The 27,604-nt window shown below is 40.4% G+C and overlaps 1 protein-coding gene across 7 annotated transcripts in view; it reads left to right on the top strand.

The window, feature by feature from the left end:
- The window catches only part of TESK2 (testis associated actin remodelling kinase 2), a 156,983-nt gene that overhangs the window by 15,500 nt on the left and 113,879 nt on the right, over positions 1-27,604 (top strand). For 6 of the 7 annotated variants that reach the window (XM_064589251.1, XM_064589252.1, XM_064589253.1 and 3 more), the window contains one exon: positions 18,798-19,108. In XM_064589251.1, the coding sequence (XP_064445321.1) occupies positions 18,887-19,108 (222 nt within the window). In that variant the 5' untranslated portion in view covers positions 18,798-18,886. Of the gene's footprint in view, positions 1-3,199; positions 3,357-18,797; positions 19,109-27,604 lie in introns of all 7 variants that reach the window. The other variant, XM_064589250.1, reaches the window with a different exon arrangement.

Raw genomic sequence — 27,604 nt, forward strand, 5'->3', positions numbered from 1 at the left:
GGAGATAGGAAGACCAAGAAGACATTAACTGAGTATAACAGCTAGAATGAGGTGAGTATCACTTCAGCTGAGATAGGAAGGGAAAGCGCACTTGAAAGGTGGGTTAAGTCTGGGGTATGATTAGGCCAGTTTTAATAGAGCATAGTCTTTAAAAGCCATACTAAGGGGGCACCTGGTTGGCTCACTTGGTTGGGCATCTGCCTTTGGCTCAGGTCCTGATCTCAGGGTCCTGGGATGGAGCCCCCCATTGGGCTTCCTACTTAGCTGGGAGTCTGCTTCTCCTGTTGCCCCTCCCTCCACTTGTGCACTCTGTCTCTGTCTCTCTCTCGCTCTCTCACTCACTCTCTCCCTCTCAAATGAATGAATAAAATCTTTAAACATTTTTTAAATCACTGACTTCAATTTTTACATTCTTTGCCCTTCCCTCTTCCCATTTCACATATATCATAAATGTGGTCTAAGCTACTATTCTCATGTGGTCTAAGCTACTATATTGGAGGAGGGATGAAGAAATAGTTTTTAGTTCCACCTTTTTATCTTCTTCTTTTTTTTTTTAAAGATTTTATTTATTTATTTGACAGAGAGAGACAGCGAGAGAGGCAACACAAGCAGGGTGAGTGGGAGAGGGAGAAGCAGACTTTCCGCGGAGCAGGGAGCCCGATGTGGGGCTCGATCCCAGGACCCTGGGATCGTGACCTGAGCCGAAGACAGATGCTTAACAACTGAGCCACCCAGGCGCCCCTTATCTTCATTTTTGAAATAAAAGTAATGCATGATCATTGTAAGAAACCACTATACTGAATGTATTCCATAAAAAAAATGAGTGTCTTATAATCACTTCCTCCACCAGGATGACAGTTTAGTGTATATATTCCTCTAAATTGTTTTCTAAGCATATACTCATTTAATTCTCATAATAACCCAGTGAGATATAGTTAATATTTATCTCTATTTTGTAGATAAGAGGATATAATGTTCACTGTTATACTAAAAAAAAAAAAAGATCCCACTATTCAATCTATTTTGCAACTTGCTATTATCACTGAACAGTGAAACTTGAACATCTTTCTATGTTAGGTATAGAATTGACCTCGTTCTTTTAATGACTATATAATATTAAATTATATGGGTGTACAATTTAACCTATCCCTATTGATGGACATTTGGATTGTCTCTAGTTTTATCCTGTTACTGATAATGACAATGTGTAAGTTAATGCTCTTATACATATATCTTTGTGTGCTTATCGTAGCTGTCATTTTTAATGGCTATAAAATATTCCCATTAGTGGAAATAATACATTCGAGAAGGAAACAATGTTGAATAAAAATATTTTGGGGGGAATATTTTTTTCTAAGATTTTTTTAATTTAGGGGTGTCTGGGTGGCTCAGTCGTTAATGTGTCTGTGCCTTCAGCTCAGGTCATGATCCCAGGGTCCTGGGATCGAGCCCCGCATAGGGCTCCCTGCTCCGCAGAGAGCATGCTTCTTCCTCTCCCACTCCCCCTGCTGTGTCCCCTCTCGCTGTGTCTCTCTCTGTCAAATAAATAAATAAAACCTTTAAAAAAAAAAGTTTTTTTAAATTTATTTGACAGAGAAAGAGGGAGAGCCTGAGCAGTGGGAGGGGCAGAGGCAGAGGGAGAAGCAGACTCCCCACTGAGCAGGGAGCCCCGAAGTGGGGCTCGATCCCAGGATCCCAGGGTCATGATCTGAGCAGAAGGCAGATGCGCAACCAACTGAGCCACCCAGGTGCCCGGGACTATTTTTTGATAATACTTCATGTTATTAATTTTGTTTTCCCTTTTATCATATTCCTCCTTTGACCTTTGTAATGTAAACTATAGAATAGCCTACCCTAGCCCCAGAACTAACTTCCTCTTTCCTCTTGATTGCTTTCTTTCCCACAGTCTCTGAAATAGCCTTCTAACTCACTTTATTAGAAGAGATGAGTTGGGATGCCTGGGTGGTTCAGTCAGTTAAGTGTCTGTCTTTGGTTCGGGTCATGATCCCAGGGTCTGGGATTGAAGCCTGCATTGGGCTCCTTGCTCAGCAGGGAGTATGCTTCTCCCTCTGCCTGACGCTCTCCCTGCTTGTGTTCTCTCTGACAAATAAATAAAATCTTAAAAAAAGGGGCGGTGGTGGGCCACCTGGGTGGCTCAGTCATTAAGTGTCTGCCTTCAGCTTGGGTCATGATCCCAGGGTCCTGGGATTGAGCCCCGCCTTGGGCTCCCTGCTCAGCGGGAGGCCTGCTTCTCCCTCACCCACTCTCCCAGCTTGTGTTCCGTCTCTCGCTGTCTCTGTCCAATAAATAAATAAAATCTTAAAAAAAAAAAAAAAGGGCACCTGGGTGGCTCAGATGGTTAAGCGTCTGCCTTCGGCTCAGGTCATGATCCCAGGGTCCTGGGATCGAGTCCCGCATCGGGCTCTCTGCTCCTTGGGAGCCTGCTTCTCCCTCTGCCTCTCTCTCTCTCTCTCTGTCTCTCATGAATGAATAAATAAAATCTTAAAAAAAAAAAAAGTGGCCTATCTGACCTAAGTGGTCATGTTCAGGTCTTCTTAAAATAGGAACAACAACAACAAAAAAGGAACATTTATCAAAAGAGATACTATCCTAGAAATTCGCACATCCCCCTAGTACTTAGCATTTCAGCTTATTTGAATGGGGTCTAATATCAGTTTACCTTGTGTCAAGTTTCATGTTCCAGCTTTCAAAATTATAGATACATTTAGTATGCTTAGAAGATCAGAAACTATGTTCTTTATATCCAGATTATGGGAAATAATAGTCCTATTCAATTTTGTCCTAGTTAGATTATATATTTAATATTGTGTACATTTTTTGCTATTGTGTTTTAGCAGGTCTTTGACAGTTTGGATGGCAATTAAGGCTAAACTTTAAAAAAGGTAACCAGGGAGATCTTGATGCCGTGTTCCATGGGAAACCTGAAAGACTTTATATATTTTGCCCTGGGGAAGATTTGGTTAACTGAAAAGCTATCATAAAGAAGAAAAAAATATTCTTAATTTGCAGCATTCAGAACTAGGATTAAGGATGGAACAGGGAAGGGAGAGGAAAGGGAATTCACATTTATTAAATGCTTACTGGGTGACAAGCACCTTGCCTGGTACTTCATATATGCATTTTTATCCTTTATTATTTTTTAAAAAATTTTTAAAGATTTTATTTATTTATTTGACAGAGAGAGACACAGCGAGAGAAGGAACACAAGCAGGGGGAGTGGGAGAGGGAGAAGCAGGCTTCCCTCCCGAGCAGGGAGCCTGATACTGGGCTCCATCCCAGGACCCTGGGATCATGACCTGAGCTGAAGGCAGCCTCTTAACGACTGAGCCACCCAGGTGCCCTCATTTTAATCCTTTAACTCTTTAGTATGTTCTCATTTAATTCTCATAATAACTAAATGAGATATAGTTAATATCTCTTTTATAGATAAGGGTAGAATTTAAGTAACATGTTCAAGATCATTAAACTACTAATTGGAATCAGCATTTTTTTTTTTTTAAAGATTTTATTTATTTCAGAGAGAGAGAATGAGAGAGAGCACATGAGAGGGGGGAGGGGCAGAGGGAGAAGCAGACTCCCTGCCGAGCAGGGAGCCCGATGCGGGACTCGATCCTAGGACTCCAGGATCATGACCTGAGCCGAAGGCAGTCGCTTAACCAACTGAGCCACCCAGGTGCCCCTGGAATCAGCATTTTTAAAACTTGCACTATTTATTTTAGTGACACACATATATTTTAAATATGTAATATTATATTATAAATTATAAAAAAATATAAAAAATCACTTTTTCCTGCTCTCATTTCATGAAGTTTTATGCCTTTACATGCTTTTTAAACTTCACTGTCTTTGACATCACTAGATCCTTTTTGAATTATCTAGCACAGTTCACCATCATCTGCTATTCCATCTAAACCATTTGAGATATAGCAGTTTTTGAATATACATATGCTGCTTTGTTAGAAATTTTATTCCAAATAGTTAAGTACTCCTTTACGCAACATAAGAGTAGTTGGTTTTTACATTTCTGGTGTTGGTATTTGTGATGTCTGTGCTGTACAGGCATCCCTTGGAGATATTACAGGTTTATTTCATTCCACAATAAAGTGAATATTGTAATAAGGTGAGCAAAGTGAATTTTTTGGTTTCCCATACATATAAAATTTATGTTTACACCATACTGTAGTCTGTTAAGTGTGCAGTAGCATTATGTCTAAAAAGGTGTACACACCTTAATTAAAAAATACAGTGGGCCCTGAATAACACAGGGGTTGGGGTGCTGACCCCCTATGTGGTCAGATCTGCATTTAACTTAACTACTACTAGCCTGCTGTTGACTGGAAGCCTTACCAATAATATAAACAGCTGATTAACACATTTTATATATGTATATATATTATGTACTGTATTTTTTTTTTAAATATTTTATTTATTTACTTGAGAGAGAGTGAGAGAGAGCACAGAGGGAGAGGGAGAAGCAGACTCCCCACTGAGCAGGGAGCCTGACGTGGGGCTCGATCTCCAAACCCTGGGATCATGACCCGAGCTGAACGCAGATGCTTAACTGTCTGAGACACCCAGGCACCTCTCTCTCTCTCTCTCTCTTTTTTTTTAAAGATTTATTTATTTTATTTTATTTATTTATTTATTTTTAAAGATTTTATTTATTTATTTGACACAGAGAGACACAGCGAGAGAGGGAACACAAGCAGGGCAAGTGGGAGAGGGAGAAGCAGGCTCCCCGCCGAGCAGGGAGCCCGATGCGGGACTCGATCCCAGGACCCTGGGATCATGACCTGAGCTGAAGGCAGTCGCTTAACCAACTGAGCCACCCAGGCGCCCCAAGATTTATTTATTTTAGGGGCGCCTGGGCGTCTCAGTCGTTAAGCGTCTGCCTTCAGCTCAGGTCATGATCTCAGGGTCCTGGGATCGAGTCCCGCATCGGGGTCCCTGCTCGGCGGGAGGCCTGCTTCTCCCTCTCCCGCTCCCGCTCCCCCTGTTGTGTTCCCTCTCTCGCTGTGTCTCTCTGTGTCAAATAAATAAATAAATAAAATCTTTTTTTTTTTTTTTTAAGATTTTACTTATTTATTTGACAGAGAGAGACATAGCGAGAGAGGGAACCCAGGCAGGGGGAGTGGGAATGGGAGAAGCAGGCTTCCCGCAGAGCAGGGAGCCCGATGTGGGGCTCGATCCCAGGATCCTGGGACCATGACCTGAGCCGAAGGCAGACGCTTAACGATGGAGCCACCCAGGTGCCCCTTAAATAAATAAAATCTTAAAAACAAAAAAAATTTATTTATTTTAGAGAGAGAGTGAGTGAGCGCACAGGCAAAGCAGAGGGAGGGGAGGGGGAGAGGGAGAGAAAGAATCTCAGGCAGACCCTCCACTGAGTGCCGAGCCTGATGCAGGGCTTGAGCTTACAACCCTGAGATCATGGCCTGAGCCAAAATTAAGAGTTGGACACCCAACCGACTGAGCCACCCAGGTGCCCCTATATTATTATGTACTGTGTTCTTAAAATAAAGTAAGCTAGAGAAAAGAAAATGTTATTAAGAAAGTCATAAGGAAGAGAAAATACATTTACAGTACTTCACCATATTTATAAAAAATTCATTTATAAGTGGACCCATGCAGTTCAGACGTGTTGTTCAATGGTTGACTGTACTTTATTGCTAAAAATGCTAACCGTCATCTCAGCTTTCAGGAAGTCATAATCTTTTTGCTGGTGGAGAGTCTTGCTTCAATGTTGATGGCCACTGCCTGATCAGCATGCTGGTTGCTGAAAGTTGAAGTGGCTGTGGCAATTTCTTAAAATAAGACAACAGTGAAGTTTGCCACATTGATTTTCTCTTACTTGCAGGAATGATTCCTCTGTAGCATGTGACTCTGTTTGATAGCATTTTACCCACAGCAGTACTTCTTTCCAAATTGGAGTCAGTCCTCTCAAAACCTGCAGCTGCTTTATCAACTAAGTTCATATAATATTCTAAATCTTGTCATTTCAGCAATCTTCACAGCATCTTCAGGAGTAGATTCCATCCCAAGAAACCACTTCCTTTGCTCATCCATAAAAAGGAAGTTTTATCATGAGATTTTAACAGTTCAGTCACATCTTCAGGTTCCACTTAAAAAAATTTTTTTTGAGAGAGAGAGAGAAAGAGAGAGAGAGAGCAAGAATGAGCAGGGGTTGGAGGACAGAGGGAGAGGCAGAAGCAGACTCCTTGCTGAGCAGGGAGCCCGATCCCAGGACCCTGAGATCATGACATGAGCCGAAGGCAGACACTGACTGAGCCACCCAGGTGCCCCCACTTCTTAAAGATTCTTTTTGTTTATTTATTTATTATTTATTTATAAGATTTAACTTATTTATTTGAGAGAGAACACGAGAGAGAGAGAGAGCAAGGACGAGGAGGGGGGAAGGACAGAGGGAGAGGGAGAAGTGGGGAGACTGACAGGAGGCTTGATCTCAGAACCCTGAGGTCATGACCTGAGCCGAAGGGCAGATGCTTAACTGACTGAGCTACCCAGGTGCCCCTTCAGGCTCCACTTCTAATTCTAGTTTTCTTGCTATTTCCACCCTATCTGCAATTATATCCTCCACTGATGTCTTGAATCCCTCAAAGTTATCCATGAGGGTTAGAATCACCTTCTTCCAAACTCTTGTTAATGTTGCTGTTTTGACCTCTTCCCATGAATCACAAATGTTCTTATTGGCATCTGGAATGGTGAATCCTGTCCAGAAGATTTTCAATTTATTTTGCCCGGATCCATCAGAGGAATCACTTTCTATAGTAGCTGTAGGTTTATGAAATGTGTTTCTTAAATAATAAGACTTGAAAGTCAAAATTAACTATCCTCATTTCAATATTGTGTCTCATGGAATAGGGAGGCCCAAGGAGAGGGAGAAGGGAGAGAGAAGAGAGAAAAGCTGGCTGGTGGAATAGTTAGACCACACAACATTCAATTAAGTTCTCCATCTTATATGGTACAGTTTGTGGTGTCCCCAATTAGTAACATCAAAGATCACAGATCACCATAATAAATATAATGAAAAAGTTTGCAGTATTGCAAGAATTACCAACATGTGACAGAGAGAGATGAAGTGAGGAAATGCTGTTGGAAAAATGGTGCCAATAGAGTTAATCAATACAGGAGTGCCACAAACTTCAATTTGTAAAAGAAAAAAAATGCAGTATTTGTGAAGCACAATAACATGAAGCACAATAAAATAAGATAAACCTATATTCATTTGCTGGATTTTTAAAAAGATTTTATTTATTTATTTGACAGAGAGAGAGAGAACACAAGCAAGGGGAATGGCAGGCAGGGGAGAAGCAGGCTCCCCGCTCAGCAAGGAGCCTAATATGGGGCTCAATCCCAGGACCTGGGATCATGACCTGAGCTGAAGGCAGTCGCTTAACTGACTGAGCCACCCAGGTGCCCCTGGATTTTTTTTTAAAGATTTTATTTATTTATTTGAGAGCGAGAGAGGGAGAGCACAGTGAGAGGGAGAAGCAGACTCTCCACTTAGCAGAGAGCCCGATGCAGGACTCGATCCCAGGACCCCAAGATCATGACCTGAGCCGAAGGCAGATGCTTAACTGACTGAGCCACCAGGCATCACTGGATTTTTTTTTTTAATTGACAAAATATTTATCTTTTGTTTGTGAAGCCTTTTTGTGTTTGTTATTATGAGAAAATGTAACACCCATTTACCCATCTCCCATATATAACAATTGTTAGCATTTTGTAAAATGTGCTACATCTACTTTTTCTGATATATTTTAATGCAAATACAGACATGCTATTTCACCTCTATTTCTCCCCAAATAAGTCTTATATAATCTTTTTTTTTTAAAGATTTATTTATTTATTTAAGAGAGCGAGAATGAGAGAGAGTACATGAGAGGGGGGAGGGTCAGAGGGAGAAGCAGACTCCCCGCTGAGCAGGGAGCCCGATGCGGGACTCGATCCCGGGACTCCGGGATCATGACCTGAGCCGAAGGCAGTTGCGTTAACCAACTGAGCCACCCAGGGGCCCAAGTCTTATATAATCTTAATGTCACTGTCACACTTAAAGTTAATAATAATTTTCTACTGTCATCAGGGTGCCTGGCTGGCTCAGTTGGAAGAGCATGTGATTCTTGATCTTGGGATTGTGAGTTTGAGCCCCACATTGGGTGTAGAGATTACTAAAATGAATAAATAAACCAATTTTCTGGGCGCCTGGGTGGCTCCGTCAGTTAAGCGTCTGCCTTTGGCTCAGGTCATGATCCTGGGGTCCTGGGATTGAGCCCTGCATCAGGCTCCCTGCTCAGCGGGGAGTCTGCTTATCCTTGTCCCTCTGCCACTCCCCCCTGCCCATGCTCTCTCTCAAATAAATAAATCTTTAAAAAAAATTAAAAATGATTTTCTACTATCTAATAGTAGTCCTTATTAAAATTTCTACAGTTGTCTTATACCTAGTTTGTTCAAATCAGGATTCAATCAAGTGTCATTATTGTATTTAGTCATTATAACTTTTTGAGAGAGAGACCATGCACACGAGGTCGGGTGGGCAGTGGGGGAGGGAGAGAGAGAATCTTAAGCAGACTCCATGCCCAACACAGGGCTCCCATCCCAGGACTTTGAGATCATGACCTGAGCTGAAATCAAAAGTCGGCTGTTCAATCTACTGAGTTACTCAGGCAGCCCTGGTCATTATAACTTAATTCTCCTTCAGAGTCAGAATTTGAATAGAACACTATGCTTTTCCCTATGCTTTTCTTTCATTTTTTTAAAGATTTTATTTATTTATTTGCCAGAGAGAGAGAGAGAGCAAGTGCACAAGCAGGGGAAGTGGCAGGTAGAGGGAGAAGCAGACTCCCTGCTGAGCAGGGAGCCTGATGTGGGACTCGATCCCAGGACCCTGGGATCATGACCTGAGCCGAAGGCAGACGCTTAACTGACTGAGCCATGCAGGCGTTCCCCTATGCTTTTATTTCTTTGGAAAGATTACTTTTGTAACAATTCGAACTTCCTAATAATAGGGGCACCCGGGTTGCCTTGTCAGTTAAGCCTCTGGCTCTTGATTTTGGCTCAGGTCATGATCTCAGGGTCCTGGGATTGAGCCCTTCATAGGGCTCTGTGGTCAGCTGGGAGTTTGCTTGAGGATTCTCTCTCCCCCTCTCCCTCTGCCCCTCCCCCTGCTCGCTTACACACTCTCTCTCTCTCAAATAAAAAAATAAATCTTAAAAAAAAAAAGAACTTTCTAATAATAGAACAAGCCACTGGAGGAATTATCGAGTTCTTTGTTAGTGGTGTTTTTTTCAGTAGGCTGAGCTGACTCTTCCCTCTGTAATGTTCAATCCAGGGGACACTTTTTTTCATATTATTTGAATACCTTGTGGCATTTGATACATCATTTCCAGCTTTGGCTTGTGTGACATACTTTCTCTTGGTTTTATTTTTACCTCTGTTGTTTCTGTTTTGTTCTGTATATGTTGGTGTTCCCTTTACCTCTTATCTGATCTCACTTAAGGACATAAACAAGGAGATTGGGCTTTGGCACATAATAGCAACTCAGTAAATATTAGCTATTACTCATATTCTCTACTTTGGGAAACTCTTTAGAATATTTTTAAGTGTAAATGAGTTTCAAGTCTGTATCTCCAGGCTAGTTCTCTCTTCTGAGCTCCAGTGTGTGTCTTCATCTGCTTCCTAAATGTTGTCTCTTGGTATTTCTTCAGGCTTCTCAACCTCTTCAATAAGACCAGGAGTGAATTTGAATCAATTCACAAATCTCCTTTTGGTGATCCTACTCATTCCCCCAGTCACCCAAACCTGAAACAAGGGAAGGATTCTAGTTAAACTTGGAGTCATCCTAAGTACCTCTTGTACCTCCTACTTCCATTTGGTCACCTTTTTAAAGTCCCACTTAATCTTCTCTCCTAATTCTCTGTTTTAGACTATTAGTGCCTTAATTAAGCCCTCCTTCTTTCTAATCTGTCATTAGCAATTATCACACTGTATTGTACTCATTGATTTATATGTGTCTTTCTGGGAGGAGACTAAGCTCCTAGAGGGGTTGAGTCTGGTTTTATTTGGTTTTCTATATCCTTATCCCAGAGAGGCAGTAGTATAGTGATTAAGAGTACAGGCTTTGGATTTGAATTCTGACTCTGTGACTTCTTGGCTGTAAGAGCTGGACTAGTTAATTAATTACTTTGTATCTTTGTTTCCACATTTATAAAACAGGGATAATATCTGTTTTATAGGGCTGGTATGAATATTAAACATAAAGCACTTGTAAGACTGTCTGGATTGTAGTAGATACTCAGTAAATATTATAGCACTTATCATAATGACTTGTACCTAGTGGGAACCCAATTAACATTTGAATAAGTTAACAGAGGGGTATTCCTAGATTGACCAAAAGATTGGACTAGTTAATCTAAATGCCTTTAGAACTTTCAACCTAAGTTTCTGTTTTATGTCATGACCTAAGGCCTGGTAGATGGTAGTTAAAACAGCAGATAAGATGTTTATCCAAAAGAAATAATAGTTTTAAGAACTGGCTTTTGATCTGTCTGACACCAATATGTGCCATTGTGTAACACACGGCTAATTAAATAGGGGATGCCAGTTTATTTTATTTTATTTTATTTTATTATGTTAGTCACCATACATTACATCATTAGTTTTTGATGTAGTGTTCCATGATTCATTGTTTGCATATAACACCCAGTGCTCCATGCAATACGTGCCCTTTTTAATACCCATCACCAGGCTAACCCATCCCCCCAGCCTCCGGGATGCCAGTTTTTATGTTAGATTGCCTTTGGTTTGAATGGAAACTGCAACTCATTATTTCACAGTAGGATGGCAAGTTCAGCAGTATTGCTTTTATTTTTAATTAGGCAGTCATCCTGAAATGTGTCTGTATTTGCTATGTTGGCCCACAGAGAGGATAGTAGCTGAGCAGACCTGTCATGTAGATTTGCCATGTGGTTGGTCTTGATACATAGTTAATGCACTTGTCAGTATTCCTCTTCTGGAAAATGGCCAGTTTTCTGGGTCACATCTTACCCATAACCAATCTTTGTTTTATTTTGACTTTGAAAGTTTTTATGATAATAGAAAGAAAACAATATATGATTAGGATATTATTTGTATTCTTTTTCTACTCTTTATAGTCAGGGTATAAAAGTCCACTGAAATCTCAGCAATCCTTTTTAGTCCCTTTGTGGGACTTCATTACCAACTTTGTGCACACATGATTTTATATTTGATGGATATTGAAAGTTTTTGGTTGCTCGCTGACACTTTGCCATGTCCTGCCTGCTATTGGTTGATAGCTGTTCAGTGCATTGCAGGATTTTATTTTCATCTCCACTATTGTGAAGTTTCCTCTACTTTGTTCCTGTGAAATGAGTGGGTAAGAAACAACAAATCCTAGGGGCGCCCGGGTGGCTCAGTTGGTTAAGCGACTGCCTTCGGCTCAGGTCATGATCCTGGAGTCCCTGGATCGAGTCCCGCATCGGGCTCCCTGCTCGGCAGGGAGCCTGCTTCTGCCTCTGCTCTCTCTCTCTCATTCTCTCTGTCTCTCATGAATAAATAAATAAAATCTTTAAAAAAAAAAAAAAAAAGAAACAACAAATCCTGTATATTAGAATGGAAAAGAAAAATGATTGGGAGTTGGCATATCTTCCCTGTCGGCTTGGCATCCATTCTTTAGACAGTCTGTCTATTTAAACCAATGCTAATTTTTATGTCTGTAGAATGTGATTAAATGATGGAAGACTTGGAGCACTTGGGTGGTTCAGTTGGTTAAGCATCCAACTCTTGATTTTGGCTCAGGTCATGATCTCAGGGTTGTGAGATCAAGCCCCACTAGGGTTGTGAGATCAAGCCCCACTATTTTCACAGAAATTTAGCTGTTTTTCTGGAGACATGTCTTAGTGGGAAGTGTTTAAATTTGGAACTACTGGATTTGAATCCCAAGTCTGTCACCAGTTGTTTGAGTTTGATCGAGTCTTTTAATCTGTGTCTTAATTTTGTCCTCTTTAAATTGGAGATACCTACTTTGCATCATTGTCATAAATACTAGAGATAGCATATGCAAAACACTTGGTAGAATGCATGGCCCATGGTGAATTGTGGCTGCTCCAGAAGCATTTCAGGTGTTAGTATGATCTAACTGGTAGTCCTAAAAAGGTTTCCTTGATTTTCTGGAAAATCGTTTGTGGAATTACTACTTCGAAAGATAAAATATATAATATTGGATATAGATTATTTAGCTCACTAACTCTTTTATTAGTACCTTTTCAGATTACTTTCCCCAGTCAAAGTTTTTAATTGTACCTCCTTTGTGAAAAATAAATCAATTCCAGTGTAAGTGAAAATTAGCCTTTTTAAAAAAAATTTATTTATTTATTTTAGAAAGAGAGAGAGAGTGTGCACATGTGAGTTGGAGGAGGGGCAGAGGGAGAGGGAGTTGGAACCCGTTGCGCCTAGATCCCAGGACCCTGAGATCATGACCTGAGCCGAAATCAAGAGTCGGTTCAGGATGCTCAACTGACTGAACCCCTCAGGTGCCCCGAAATTAACCTTTGAAAAGACATACTTTCCTATGTAAAAAAAAAAAAAAAAAAGCAAAAGTTTTGAACTTTCAAGGTTATAAGTATTTAAATTGAGACTACAGTTACTAAAAAATAATTTGTGTCCTTGCTAGAAACTTAATTTTGTTATTTTTGAAAGAATGCTGAAGGTTATTTCCTAGTTTAAAGTCAAACTGATGAAGCTTTTCTAACGCAGCGTTTCTCAATGGGGGCACTATTGGCATTAGGGCAAGACAATTCTTTGTTGTGCAGGACTGTTCTGTGCATTGTAGGACATTTAGCTTCCCTGGGCCCTGCCCACTAAAATGCCAGTAGTGCCCACCCCATACCCTCACCATTGTGACAGTAACTTCTCCCTGACAAGGACCTTCCTCCCCCTAAATTTTCACGTGTCCCTAAATGAGAACCACTGAGACTCCAGTTGAAATATTTTTAGTGAAGCAGATCATAGTATCACCAGTTTTCATTTAAGAATTCCAAGTTTTTGCAAGGTGAAAATCATTCCTTTTTTTTTTTTTTGCAAATGCCTTAATTTAATCACAATTATTAGGTAAATAAAAACTTATTGTGGGGCGCCTGGGTGGCTCAGTTGGTTAAGCGGCTGCCTTTGGCTCAGGTCATGATCCTGGAGTCCCAGGATCGAGTGCCACATCAGGCTCCCTGCTCAGCAGGGAGTCTGCTTCTCCCTCTGACCCTCCCCCCTCTCATGTGCTCTCTGTCTCTCATTCTCTCTCTTGCAAATAAATAAAATCTTAAAAAAAACCCAAAAACTTATTGTAAAAGGAAATCGCGGGGCACCTGGGTGGCTTAGTTGGTTAAGCGGCTGCCTTTGGCTCAGGTCATGATCTCAGGGTCCTGGGATCCAGCCCTGCATCAGGTTCCCCGCTTAGAGGGGAATCTGCTTGTCCCTCTCTCTCTCTGCCCTTCCTCCTGCTTATGTTCTCTCTCTCTCTCAAATAAATAAAATCTAAAAAAAAAGGAAATCTCTGTGTTATAGAATTTCACTAGCACTTGGACATACAAGAGTTATTCAAATGAATTAATATAACAGCAATTCTTAATATATTAACAGTGTTTAGGAAAATCCTACGATGCTATTTAAGGCAATAAAACTGTGTATACTTATAATAAACAGTTAATTTATTTCATAAATCTTTCCATAGTAAAATTGTTTTCAAATAAGTAACTTCATTTTTAACATTTCCAACACAAATAGTTTTATTTCTTGACCAGGATGGACAACAATTTTACATTTTTTTCTGGATGAAAGACTTTAATCATGTACCAGTTTTCACATCATAAAGTTGTAGCTTAGGGGCGCCTGGGTGGCTCAGTTGTTGAGCGTCTGCCTTCAGCTAGGGTCATGATCCCAGGGTTCTGGGATCGAGCCCCACGTAGGGCTCCTTGCTCAGCTGGGAGGCCTGCTTCTCCCTCTCCCACTCCCCTGGCTTGTGTTCCCTCTCTCGCTGTGTCTCCCTCTGTCAAATAAATTAAAAAAATAAATAAAAATCTTTAAAAAATAAAAATAAAAAAAAATAAAGTTGTAGCTTGGGTATCCCAGCTGTGCCATGTTGCTAGAACAGTGTTTTGGGGTGAGAACTCAAGGCAAACTGCCTTTGGGAGATCGAAAGAATAGTAGTCTCTTGTTAGTGGCATTGATAATATTAATTGTTTCTCAATTGCCCCAGGCAAATAAGGTGCCATCCTTACTAAAGGTATAGACTTTGAAATGTTTCCCAGATTCCCTTGGAAACAATGTGCTTTCTATAAAATGTGGTGGTCCATTTATCATGTGGTACAGTCCTTCTGATCCTCAGACTGCCAGGAACAGCGTGGATGGTACCTTCCTGTCCTGGGAAAGTTAATTATTCTTGATCAACAGAGTGTAGTCTTTTGAATCAAGTAGCCTCTTTAAAGTGAAATCTGCATTTTTTCAATCATTATATCTTTTTTTTTTTAAGATTTATTTATTTGAGAGTGTGAGAGAGAGCACGAGCAGGGGGAGGGGCAGAGGGAGAAGCAGACTCCCCACTGAGCAGGGAGCCCAATGTGGGGCTCGATTCCTGGACCCTGAGATCATGGACCCAAACCAAAGGCAGACGCTTAATCAACTGAGGCACCCAGGCATCCCCAAAAAGATAATATTCTGTAAATAAGACCAAGGGAGGGGTGCCTGGGTGGCTCAGTTGTTAAGTGTCTGCCTTCAGCTCAGGTCATGATCCCAGGGTCCTGGGATCGAACCCCGCATCGGGCTCCCTGCTCTGCAGGAAGCCTGCTTCTCCCTCTCCAGCTTTTTGTGTTCCCTCTCTCACTGTGTCTCTCTCTGTCCAATAAATAAATAAATAAAATCTTAAAAAAAAAAAAGACCAAGGGAGGTAATTCGGAGGCTGAAAATGTAAAATTTCACACATTTCAAATAATGTATTTTTTTATTTTAAAATTAATCATTTTTAGACTTAAGTAGGGCATGGTTTTAGAGTCTGTTCATTCATACCTTTGTTACCTTTTATGACTAATTAAAATTTGTCAGATTAAATTGAAAGCCATTTGTAGCTTGGTTGATTTCATTTAAAATGTGGTCATTTAGTATGCAGGCCAAGGGAACAGAAGGCATGGTTTGGAAGTTTTCCCATGCTCAGCACTTCTCCAAAATGGATTAATAAAGTTCTTACTCCCTTGAGGGGACTGTACTTTTTACCACTCATCTCAACTGTCTAGTAATTAACATTACTTTAGCATGTAATGTGGGCTGTACAACTAAATACCAGTATTCCTCATGAGTGCTTTTATATATTTTTTATTTTTTAAGATTTTATTTATTTATTTATTTGAGAGAGAGAGAGAGAGAAACAGCATGAGAGGGGATAGGGTCAGAGGGAGAAGCAGGCTCCCTGCTGAGCCGGGAGCCCGATGTGGGACTCGATCCCAGGACTCCGGGATCATGACCCGAGCCAAAGGCAGTCGCTTAACCAACTGAGCCACCCAGGCGCCCTGAGTGCTTTTATATTTTAATATCCACGTATTCTCTCAGTACTTTTGAGTTTTCAGTTTAAGATATAAATACTCCTTGGACCAAAAACTGTAGCGGAACTGTTGCAGAATAAAAGTTTGAGAATCTAGAGACTTGGCTTTCACACTGGGGTGCTATTTATTTGCCAAATTTTTTTCAGTTTTCTTGGTTTAGGCATACTGCATAGCTGTTGTATTAGCAATAGACTTTTTTTTTTTTTAAGATTTTGTTTATTTGACAGAGAGAGAGCACAAGCAGGGGGAGCAGCAAGCAGAGGGAGAGGGAGAAGCAGGCTCCCCACTGATCCAGGAACCAACGTGGGACTCCTGGGATCATGACCTGAGTGGAAGGGAGAAACTTAACTGACTGAGCCACCCAGGTGCCCCTGCAGTAGACTTTTTAAAACTGTTACCTTTCTCTTTTTAATTAAAAAAGAATTAAATGTAGGAGAGAGTACAATACAATACCACACAGAATTAACAAATATTATATTAACAAAAAATAACAAAATTAGCAAATATATAATTTTGTGTTGTTTGCTATAGGTTTATTTTTTAATAAAAGGAAACAAAACTTCATTGCTGTAGTTGAAGTCTCCTTTGTTTCCCTTACATATCTCATTTCTCTTCTTTCCCCCAAGGCAAGTACTGCTGTGCATTTAGTGTCTATCTTTCTAGGTCATGTGTTTAGACATTTACTATAAATATGTATCTTTAAATAATAATTATAATAAAACTTATAATAAGTAATAGATTATAATAAATTACAGTAAACAGGATTCAAATGCTTACTGTTTGCCAGGCACTATTCATTTAATCAAAAACCCTTTGTTGTAAGGATTAAATAAGTTAATACATATAAAACATTAAAATATAAATACTGTTTTTATTTCCACTTTACAGATGGGGAACTAGAGATGTAGAGAGATTTTAAAATAACTTGATCAGGGGCGCCCGGGTGGCTCAGTCATTAAGCATCTGCCTTTGGCTCAGGTCATGATCCCAGGGTCCTGGGATCGAGCCCCGCATTGGGCTCCCTGCTCAGCGGGGAGCCTGCTTCTCCCTCTCTCACTCCCCCTGCTTGTGTTCCCTTTCTTGCTGTGTCTTTCTCTGTCAAATAAATAAATAAAATCTTTAAAAAAATAAAATAACTTGATCAGGTTCATGCAGCTCAGCTATAAGTTATGGAGCAAGGATTTGAACCCAGATTGGTTATAGAGGCTATATCTTTAATCAGTATGCTATTTTGCCTGTCTATAATAGATAGATACTATTTTAAAAAATACATTTTTTTTTTTAAGTAGGCTCCACACCCAGTGTGGAGCTCAACGCGGGGCTTGAACTCACAACCCTGAGATCAAGACCTGAGCCAATATCAAGAGTTGGACACTTAACTAACTGAGCCACTCAAGTGCCTCCAAAATACATTTTTTATTAAAATGGTATCATATTGTAGGATTGGACCAACATTCTTTTTGCGGGTAACTTTATTTACTTTCTTCATTTTTATTCAAGTATAATTAATATACAGTGTTATATTAGTTTCAGGTGTACAATGTAATGATTCAGCAGTTCTATACATTTCTCAGTGCTCATCAAGATAAGTATACTCTTCATCCCCTTTATTTCACCCATCCCCCCACGGAGTAGGGAGCCCGATGCGGGACCCGATCCCAGGATCCTGGGATCATGATCTGAGCCGAAGGCAGATGCCTAACGACTGAGCCACCCAGGCACCTTTGAGTTTCCTTTTTATTTTTAAGTAACCTCTATACCCAACTTGGGGCTTGAACTTACAACCTCGAGATCAAGAGTCACATGCTCTACTGACTGAGCCAGCCAGGTGCCACTGCATGGCTTCCATTTTAGAAAGCAGCCAGACTGAGGCTAGGATATCTTAATTCCAATTCCAAATTGCCAGGAAAGGAACTGTGACTGGTCCATATTGTGTAGAGTGCTGCTGACTTCTGGCTATGGCTAAGGAAGCAGAGTCATATTTTAAGGATGGCCCTGGGAGCCCTGCGGCTATTCTCCATGGTTAGAAGTGGTAGAGGTAGTCTGGGTTAGGTATTCATCACATTTATGAAGGCATTTTACTAATTGAAAAGTCACAATGTTGTATTCTGCCTAAGACCCTTACGATCATTTCTCACGGAAAAAAAGTAGAAGTAGGGAGAGATGGGTAAAAGAAAAAGTGGGTTTGCATTTTTATTCTTAATCATGCACCAGATGGGGTGGAGCCTTCAATAGTCACTTATGCTAGATTGTACTGTTTAATGAATTTTTAAGTTGCTTTTAGATATGGTTTTCTTTCTTTTCTTTTTTTTTTAAGATTTATTTATTTTAGAGAGAGCGTGTGAGCAGGGCGGGGTGGGGAGGGGCAGAGGGTGAGAGAGAGAGAGAGAAACTTAAGCAGATTACCCGCTGAGTTTGATCTCACAACCCTGAGATGAAATCAAGAGCTGGTTGCTTAACCTACTGAGCCACCCAGGCGCCCTGGTTTTCTTCTTTTAAAATTATATGATTTTGGGGAACATGGGTGGCTTAGTCAAGCATCCAACTCTTGTTTTTGGCTCTGGTTATGATCTCGCAGTTGTGGGATCGAGCCTCACATCTGACTCTGTGTTCAGCACAGAGTCTGTTTCAGATTCTCTTTCCCTCTCCCTCATGCTCTCTCTCTCTCTGTCTCTCAAATAAATAAATTAAAAAATCTTTAAATGAAATAATATAATTTTATGGTATAAAATCTTTGCCATTGTTTTATATATTTGGACTTCATTTTTCAAATAAAGAGAAAATAATGTAATGCAGGCTATGAAGGGCATTGGTATGAACATAGGCTTTTTTTTTTCTGAAAAAAAGTATACCTCTTATACTATGTTTTCTAGATAGTAGGTGCTCAAAAAATGATATTATCATTGTTACTTTGTTTTTTAGAATGTAATTGATGATCTTTATTATAGTCTACACATTTTAAAGACTGAGTACATCTTGGGCTTTAAATATATAAGTATTTTTTGAAGGTAAAGGTATAAAATGTTTTTTTTGATCTGAAAATCAAGAGCTAGAATGTGAAAGAGGAAATATTTTTACATTGGTAATTCACTGGTTTGCATGTGTTTAATCTAAATTCATGGTTTTAGTGAAATATCTTTCTGATCTCTTGTTTAGTGTCAAACTGGAAGAGAAGTAAAACTCAACAAAATTTTATTATGTGTGGAGTTCCTTCTTAAAAGAAGAAAAAAGTGATTATTGAGACTATGGATCGGAGCAAACGGAATTCAATTGCAGGCTTTCCTCCACGTGTGGAGCGTCTTGAAGATTTTGAAGGAGGTGGTGGAGGAGATGGGAACATGACCCAAGTGGGAAGAGTTTGGCCATCTTCATATCGAGCTCTTATAAGTGCCTTTTCTAGACTGACGCGTTTAGATGACTTCACCTGTGAAAAAATAGGGTCTGGCTTCTTCTCTGAAGTGTTCAAGGTGAGTGATGCCTCTGCTTTTCTCATTTTGTCTTGTTGATAATCATCTTTACTGCCGAGTTGATAATTGTGTATAATTAGGACATAGGCTTTGTCTAATTGGGGTGAGGGTGCTATGGATCTTGATCAGTCTTCTAAACTGTCCTCTCCTCCGGCTTTGGAACTGCTTGTGGCTGCGGGCCTGGCCAGTGCTGTGCTCTTGCTGGTCCATGTGTGATGCTGTGGCCCTGGCCAGGATACTGGGTCTCGCTTGCTGGCGGGTACCCTGGAGTCATCGGTGCACGTGCTCCCAGATGCACTCAACAACAGGAGAACACAGGAGGGTTCCGGGGATGGCCTGAGCCAGCCAACAGATTGGAATCACCCTGAAGATGGAGACTCTTGTGTGATTTACATCATATCTGCTCCTTCCATTTATTCTTGGGAGGTCTGACCTGCCCCTTCTTCACCAGTGCCTGGAGTCAGAACCTGGATATTTTCATATTTACTTGGTGGTGCCTAATCTCTGCCTCAGACGCTTTGGAGCTGGAGGGGGTGGGTGGGAGAATTTTACTATTGGGAGTTGTATATAATGGTTATTTATATCCTATTTTTTCCTCTTCCATCTCTCCAGAGACATTTATAAAGGCTCTTATCTTAATCAAAAAAATTTTTTAAAAATAAACTATTAACATCTATTTTAATTATAAAAATAATACATGCTGATCAAAACCCCAAATAACATAGGAGTCTCTTGGGGCACCTGGGTGGCTCAGTTGTTAAGCGTCTACCTTCAGCTCAGGTCATGATCCCAGGGTCCTGGGATCGAGCCCCGCATCGGGCTCCCTGCTCTGCAGGAAGCCTGCTTCTCCCTCTCCCACTCCCCCTGCTTGTGTTCCCTCTCTCGTGTGTCTCCTTCTGTCAAATAAATAAAATCTTTAAAAATATATATATATAGGAGTCTCTTCTACTCTCCGTCCTATATATATATCTCTCTCTCTCCAATTAATAATGTGGTATGTATACTTCTGGACCCTTTGCTTATACATATATTATACACACACATGTTATATACATATATAAAAATTTATATTACATGTAAGAAGATATATATACACATATATATCCACACATATAGTATCTATTTGAGTATTTTTTTTTTATTTAAAAAAATTTTTTAAAAAGATTTTATTTTTTTAAGAGACTTTTTTTTTTCTTAAGATTTTTCTATTTATTTATTTGACAGAGAGAGACACAGCGAGAGAGGGAACACAAGCAGGGGGATTGGGAGAGGGAGAAGCAGGCTTCCCGTGGAGCAGGGAGCCCGATGCGGGGCTCGATCCCAGGACCCTGGGATCATGACCCGAGCCAAAGGCAGATGCCTAACGACTGAGCCACCCAGGCGCCCCAAGATTTTATTTATTTATTTGACAGAGAGAGTGAGAGAGCACAAGCAGGGGGAGTAGTAGAGGGAGAGGGAGAAGCAGGCTCCCCGCCAAGCAGGGAGCCCAATGCGGGGCTCCATCCCAGGACCCTGGGATCATGACCTGAGCTGAAGGCAGACGCCTAACCATCTGAGCCACCTGGGCGCCCTTTATTTGGTTATTTTTAGTAAAGTTGAGCACTTAGTGTTCCCAAGTATTAATATTTTCCTGGTTCATTTATTCTCCCAGAACATTATTTGTACTTTTTCTTTCATCCAACGTTCAGTATTTCTTCTGTGATGAGCTTCCTAATTCACTGAGAAAACTGAAGCAAGCTGGAGAGCTTCCATAGCCTCTAGTCACCACAAATAGCTACTAACCCATATCTTCACCCACTTACTTAGCCTTTATACTTGTGACTATGGATAAACTACCCATGTTCCAGTATAAGCCGTATTTCCATTTGTATTCTATATCCTTTGTCTAGTTGCCTACTCAAAGACATTACCTAAGAAAATCTCACCTCTCTTTCCTACATCATATTTCACTTTCTATTAAATGATTCCCATCAACATCTAAACCTTCTATTATTTTTCTCACCTTAAAAAAAACCTTTAAAGGGGGAAAAAACATAATTTTTTTTTTTAAGATTTTTTATTTATTTGCGAGAGAGAGAATGAGAGACAGAGAGCATGAGAGGGAGGAGGGTCGGAGGGAGAAGCAGACTCCCCACTGAGCAGGGAGCCCGATGCGGGACTCGATCCCGGGACTCCAGGATCATGACCTGAGCCAAAGGCAGTCGCCTAACCAACTGAGCCACCCAGGCGCCCCGGAAAAAACATAATTTTGACCCTAACATCCCCTATAGCTATACTCCCTCATGTTTTCTCTCTCTCTCTTTTTTTTTTTAGAGGGAGAGAAAGAGCGTGGGTAGGGGCAGAGAGAGAGGGAAAGAGAGAATCTTAAGCGGGTTGCATGCCCAGTGTGGAGACTAATGCGGGGCTCAATCTCATGACCCTGAGGTCAGGACCTGAGCCAAAATCAAGAGTTAGAGGCTTAACCAACTGAGCCACCCTGGTTACCCCTCCCTCATGTTCTCTTTTTGGACCAAAGACACCTCCATAGCATTGCCTCCACTCACCATTTCTTAGATCTTTCCTTCTATTTTCTCTCTCTTTTTAATTTTTTTTATGGTGGTAAAATATACATAACATAAAGTTACCATTTTAACCATATTAAGTATACAGTTCAGTATCATTAAGTATATTTGTGATGTTTTGTTGCAACTGTCACCATTTTCTCTTTCCAGAACTTTTTCATCATCCCAAACAGAAATTTTGTACCTCATTAAATCATAACTCCCCATTTCCCCCTGCCCTAGTCCCTGTTAACTGTCCTGTTTTCTTTCTCTATGAATTTGCCTTTTGTAGGTACCTCATATTAATGGAATCATACAATATTTGTCCTGTGTCCGACTTATTTCACTTAGTGTAATGTCTTCAAGTTTCATCCACATTGTAGCATACATCAGAATTTCCTTCCCTTTTTTTGGCTGAATAATACCACATTGTGTGTGTCTACCACATTTTGTTTATCCATTCATCTGTTGATGGACATTTGGGTTGTTTCTGCATTTCAGTTATTGTGAATAATGCTGCTATGAACATTAGTGTACAAGTATCTGAGTTCCTGCTCTCAGTTATTTTGGGTATTTAACTGTTAGTGGAAATCCTGGGTCATATAGCAGTTCTGTGTTTAACTTTTTTAAAATTGTGGTCAAATACACATAACATAAAATTTACTATCAACCATTTTTAAGTATACAGTTAAGTAGTCTTAAGTATATTCACATTGTTGTGCAACCAATCTCCAGAACTTTTTCATCTTGCAAAAGTGAAACTCTATATGCATTAAACAACTCTCTTCTTTTGTCCCCCAGCTCCTGTCAGCAACCATGCTACTTTTTATTTCTGTGAGTTTGACTACTCTAGATACCTTCTATAAGCAAAATCATGCAGTATTTGTCTTTTTATAACTGCCTTATTTCATTTAGTCTATGTTTAACTGTCAAAGGAACCACTATACTATTTTCCACAGCAGCTATACCATTTTACATCTCCACCAGCAATGCATAAGAGTTCCAGTTTCTCCATATTCTCATCAACCCTTGATATTTTTCATTTTTCAAATGTAACAAACCTAGTGGGTGTGAAATGATATCTCATTGTGGGTTTGATTTGCATTTCTCTAGTGAATAATGATGTTCAGCATCTTTTCTTGTGCTTATTGGCCTTTTATGTATCTTTGGAGAAATGTCTATTCAAATCCTTTGCCCATTTTTTAAAAAAAATTTAATTCCACTATAGTTAACATACAGTGTTATATGAGTTTCAGGTATACCATAGTGATTCAACAATTCTGTACATTACTCAGTGCTCATCATGATAAGTGTACTCTTCATCCCCTTTACCTATTTCATCCATGCCCCAGCCGACCTCCCCTCTGGTAACTATCAGTTTGTTAAGAGTCTGTTTTCTGGGGGTGTCTGGGTGGCTCAGTTGGTTGAGCGACTGCCTTTGGCTCAGGTCGTGATCCTGGAGTCCCGGGATCGAGTCCCGCATCGGGCTCCCTGCTCGGCGGGGAGTCTGCTTCTCCCTCTGACCCTCCCCCCTCTCATGTGCTCTCTCTCTCTCATTCTCTCTCTCAAATAAATAAATGAAATCTTAAAAAAAAAAAAGAGTCTGTTTTCTGGCTTGTCTCTTTTTTTGCTTTGTTCATTTGTTTCTTTTTTATTTTATTTTATTTTTTTAAAGATTTTATTTATTTGACAGAGACACAGCAAGAGAGGGAACACAAGCAGGGGGAGTGGGAGAGGGAGAAGCAGGGATCCCGCTGAGCAGGGAGCCCAATGCGGGGCTCAATCCCAAGAGCCTGGGATCATGACCTGAGTGGAAGGCAGATGCTTAATGACTGAGTCACCCAGGCGCCCCTCATTTGTTTTGTTTCTTAAATTCCACATATGAGTGAAATCATATGGTAGTTGTCTTTATCTAACTTATTTCATTTAGCACATTATACCCTCTACATCCATCTATGTTGTTGCAAATGGCAAGATTTCATTCTTTTTAATGGCTGAATAATATTCTGTTGTAGATATATGCCACATCTTCTTTATGTGTTCATCTAATGACACTTGGGTTGCTTCCATATTTTGGCTATTGTAAATAATGCTTCAATAAACATATAGAGAACAAGCGTATATCTTTTTGAATTAGTGTTTTTGTATTCTTTGGGTAAATACCCAGTAGCAGAATTACTGGATTATACGGTAATTCTATTTTTAATTTTTTGAGGAATCTCCATACTGTTTTCCACAGTGGCTGTACCAGTTTGCATTCCGACCAGCAGTGCATGAGGGAGGGTTCCTTTTTCTTCACATCTTCCCCAACACTTGTTTCTTGTGTTTTAATTTTAGCCATTCTGATAGGTGTGAGGTGATACCTCACTGTGATTTTGATTTGCATTTCCCTGATGTTGAATGATGTTGAGCATCTTTTCATGTGTCTACTGGCCATTCCTTTGCCCATTAAAAAAAAAAAGATTTTATTTATTTGAGAGAGAGAGAGAGCATGAGTGGGGTAAGGGCAGAGGGAGAAGCAGACTGCCCGATGAGCAGGGAGCCCAAAGTGGGGTTCCATCCCAGGACCCTGGGATCATGACCTGAGCCAAAAGCAGACTCTTAACCGATTGACCCACCCAGGCACCCCTCCTTTGCCCATATTTGAATTGGGTTCCATTTATATGTATGTATATGATGTGAAAATATTTTCTCCTATCGGTTCTCTTTTTAACTCTCTTGATAGTGTCCTTTGATGTATACAAGTTTTATTTTATTTTATTTATTATTATTTTTAAAGATTTTATTTATTTTTGCGAGAGAGAGGGAGAAGGAGAGTGTGAGCATAAGCAGGGGGAAGGGGCAGAGGGATAAGCAGACTCCCCGCTGAGCAGGGAGCCAGATGCGGGACTCCATCCCAGGACCCTGGGATCATGACCTGAGCTGAAGGCAGACACTTAACCAACTGAGCCACCCAGGTGCCCTGATATATACAAGTTTTTTTTTTGGAATATTTTATTTATTTATTTGATAGGGACATAGTGAGAGAAGGAACACAGCAGGGGGAGTGGGAGAGGGAGAAGCAGGCTTCCTGCTGAGCAGGGAGCCCGATGACGGGCTCAATCCCAGGACCCTGGGATCATGACCTGAGCCGAAGGCAGACACTTAATGACTGAGCCACCCAGGTGCCCTTGTATACAAGTTTTAAATTCTGATTAAGTCCAGTTTATCTATTTTTTCTTGTGTTGCTTATGCTTTTGGTGATACCCAAGAAATCATTGCCAAATCCAATATCATGAAGATTTTCCCCAATGTTTTCTTCTAAGAGTTTTATTTATTTACTTATTTTTTAAAGATTTATTTATTTGAGAGAGCATGAAAGTGAGAGAGAGAGAGAACACAAACAGGGGGGTGGAGGGCAGAGGGAGAGGGAGAAGCAGACTCCTGGCTGAGCAGGGAGCCTGGCGTGGGGCTTGATGCCGGGACTCTAGGATCATGACCCGAGCTGGAGACAGAGGCTTAACCGACTGAACCACCCAGGTGCCCCTCTTCTAAGAATTTTATAGATTTAGTTCTTTACATTTGGGTGTTTGGTCCATTTAAGTTAAATGTTTTTTCACTGCAAAAAGGTGGTTTTATTAAAGCATGGGGACAGGATCCATGGGCAGAAAGGGCTGCTGCCCCATTTAAGTTAATTTTTGTATGTGATGTAATGTAAATGGTAATTTTTTTTTTTTTAAGATTTTATTTATTTGAGAGAGAGACAGAGCATGAGTGGGAAGAGGGGTGGAATGAGAGAGAGAGGGACAAGCAGACTCCCAGCCGATCGGGCAGCCCCATATGGTGCTCAATCCAAGTACCCCGAGATCATGACCTGAGTTAAACGCTTAACTGACTGAGCCACACAAGGCACTCCAATGGTAATGTGTTTTTCATTTCAAATTCCAGTCGTTCATTACTGGTATATAGGAATATCACTGACTTTTTTTACACTAACCTTGTATCCTGAAACCTTACTTTAATTGCTAATTGGTTCCAGGAGGTTTTTTTTGTAGATTCTTTAGGATTTTCTACACAGAAGATTATGTCCTCTGTGAACAAAGACAGTTTACTTTTTCCTTCCCAACCTGTTTATCTTTTATTTCCTTTTCTTACCTTATTGTATTAGCTAAGACTTCCAGTATGGTATTGAAAAGCAGTAGTGAGAAGGTACATCTGTACCATTTTCCTAATCTTAACTGGAAAGCTTTGAGTGTCTCACCATTAACCGTGATGTTAGCTATAGGTTTTTTATAGATGTTCTTTATCAGGTTGATGAACTTCCCTTCTATTCCTATTTGCTGAGAGCTTTTAAATCATGAATGGATTTTGAATTTTGCCAAATGCCTTTTTTGCATCTGTTAATATGATCATTTGATTTTGCTTCTTTAACCTGTAGAGGTGATGGATTGCATTGATTGATTTCAAAATGTTGAACCAGCCTTGCAAGACCTGGGATAAATCCCACTTGGATATGGTATATTCTGTTTATGCATTATTAGATTTGATTTGCTAATATTTTGTTGAGGATTTTGCATCTATGTTCATGAGAGATGTTGATTTGTGGTTTTCTTTTTGTGCAATGTCTTTGCCTGGTTTTGGTATTAGACTAATGTTGGTCTCATAGATAAGAAGTGTTCCCTCTGCTTCTATCTTCTGGATGGGATTGTGGAAAATTGGTATAATTTCTTTTTTTCTTTTTTTTTTTAAAGATTTTATTTATTTGAGAGAGAGAGAATGAGAGAGAAAGAGAGCACACGAAAGGGGGGAGGGTCAGAGGGAGAAGCAGACTCCCTGCTGAGCAGGGAGCCCGATGCGGGATCATGACCTGAGCCGAAGGCAGTTGCTTAACCAACTGAGCCACCCAGGTGCCCGGTATAATTTCTTTTTTAATGTTTGGTAGAATTCACCAGTGAACCTTTTTTTGGCTTGGTGTTTTCTGTTTTGGAAGATTATTAATTATTGATTAAACTTCCTTAATAGATAAAGCCTATTTAGACTATTTCTTTTTGTATGAGTTTTGGCAGATTTTGTTTTTTTAAGGAATTGGTCTATTTATTATTTTATTTTGCTTATTTTTTTAAAGTAAGCTCTACTCACAGTGTGGGGCTTAAACTGAGGGCCCTGAGATCAAGAGTCACATGCTCTACCAACTGAGCCTGCCAGATGCTCCAGGAATTGGTCTACTTAACTGAGGTTATCAAATGTATGGGTATAGAGTTGTTCATAATATTCCTTTATTATCTTTTTAAATTTTTTAGGGTGCCTAGATGGCTCAGTCGGTTAAGCCTCTGCCTTCAGCTCAGGTCATGATCCCAGGGTCCTGGGATTGAGCAGTGCATCATGCTCCCTGCTCAGTGGTGAGTCCGCTTCTCCCTCTGCCCCACCCCCCACTCATGCTTGTGCTCTCTCTCTCTCTGTCAAATGAAATCTTTTTTTTTTTTTAAGATTTTATTTATGTATTAGAGAGCACAAGCTGGTATGGGGGGGAGTGGCAGAGGGAGAGGGAGAGGAAGAGGGAGAAGCAGGCTCCCTGCCGAGCAGGGAATCCCCCCTTGGGTCTGGATCCCAGGACTCCAGGATCATGACCTGAGCTGAAGGCAGAGGCTTAACCAACTGAGCTACCCAGGCACTCCTAAATAAAGTTTTTTTTAAGTAATCTCTGCTTCCTACATGGGGCTCAAACTCATAACCCAAAGATCAAGAGTTGCATGCTCTACTGACTGAGCCAGCCAGCAGGTGCCCCAATATTCCATTATTGTTATTTTAAAAATCTTATTTATTTATTTTAGAGATAGAGTGCACGAGGAAACAGGAGGGGAAAGAGCAGTAGGAGGGGACAATGAAACTCCATACTAAGCACAGAGCCCTATATGGGGCTTGATCCCACCACCCAGAGATCATGATCTGAGCTGAAATCAAGAGTTAGAGGCTTAAC

Source organism: Mirounga angustirostris, unplaced genomic scaffold, assembly GCF_029215605.1.
Source record: "Mirounga angustirostris isolate CCGP_5_RB_7025 unplaced genomic scaffold, mMirAng1.0.hap1 SCAF_4, whole genome shotgun sequence".
Classification (NCBI taxonomy): Eukaryota; Metazoa; Chordata; class Mammalia; order Carnivora; family Phocidae; genus Mirounga; species Mirounga angustirostris.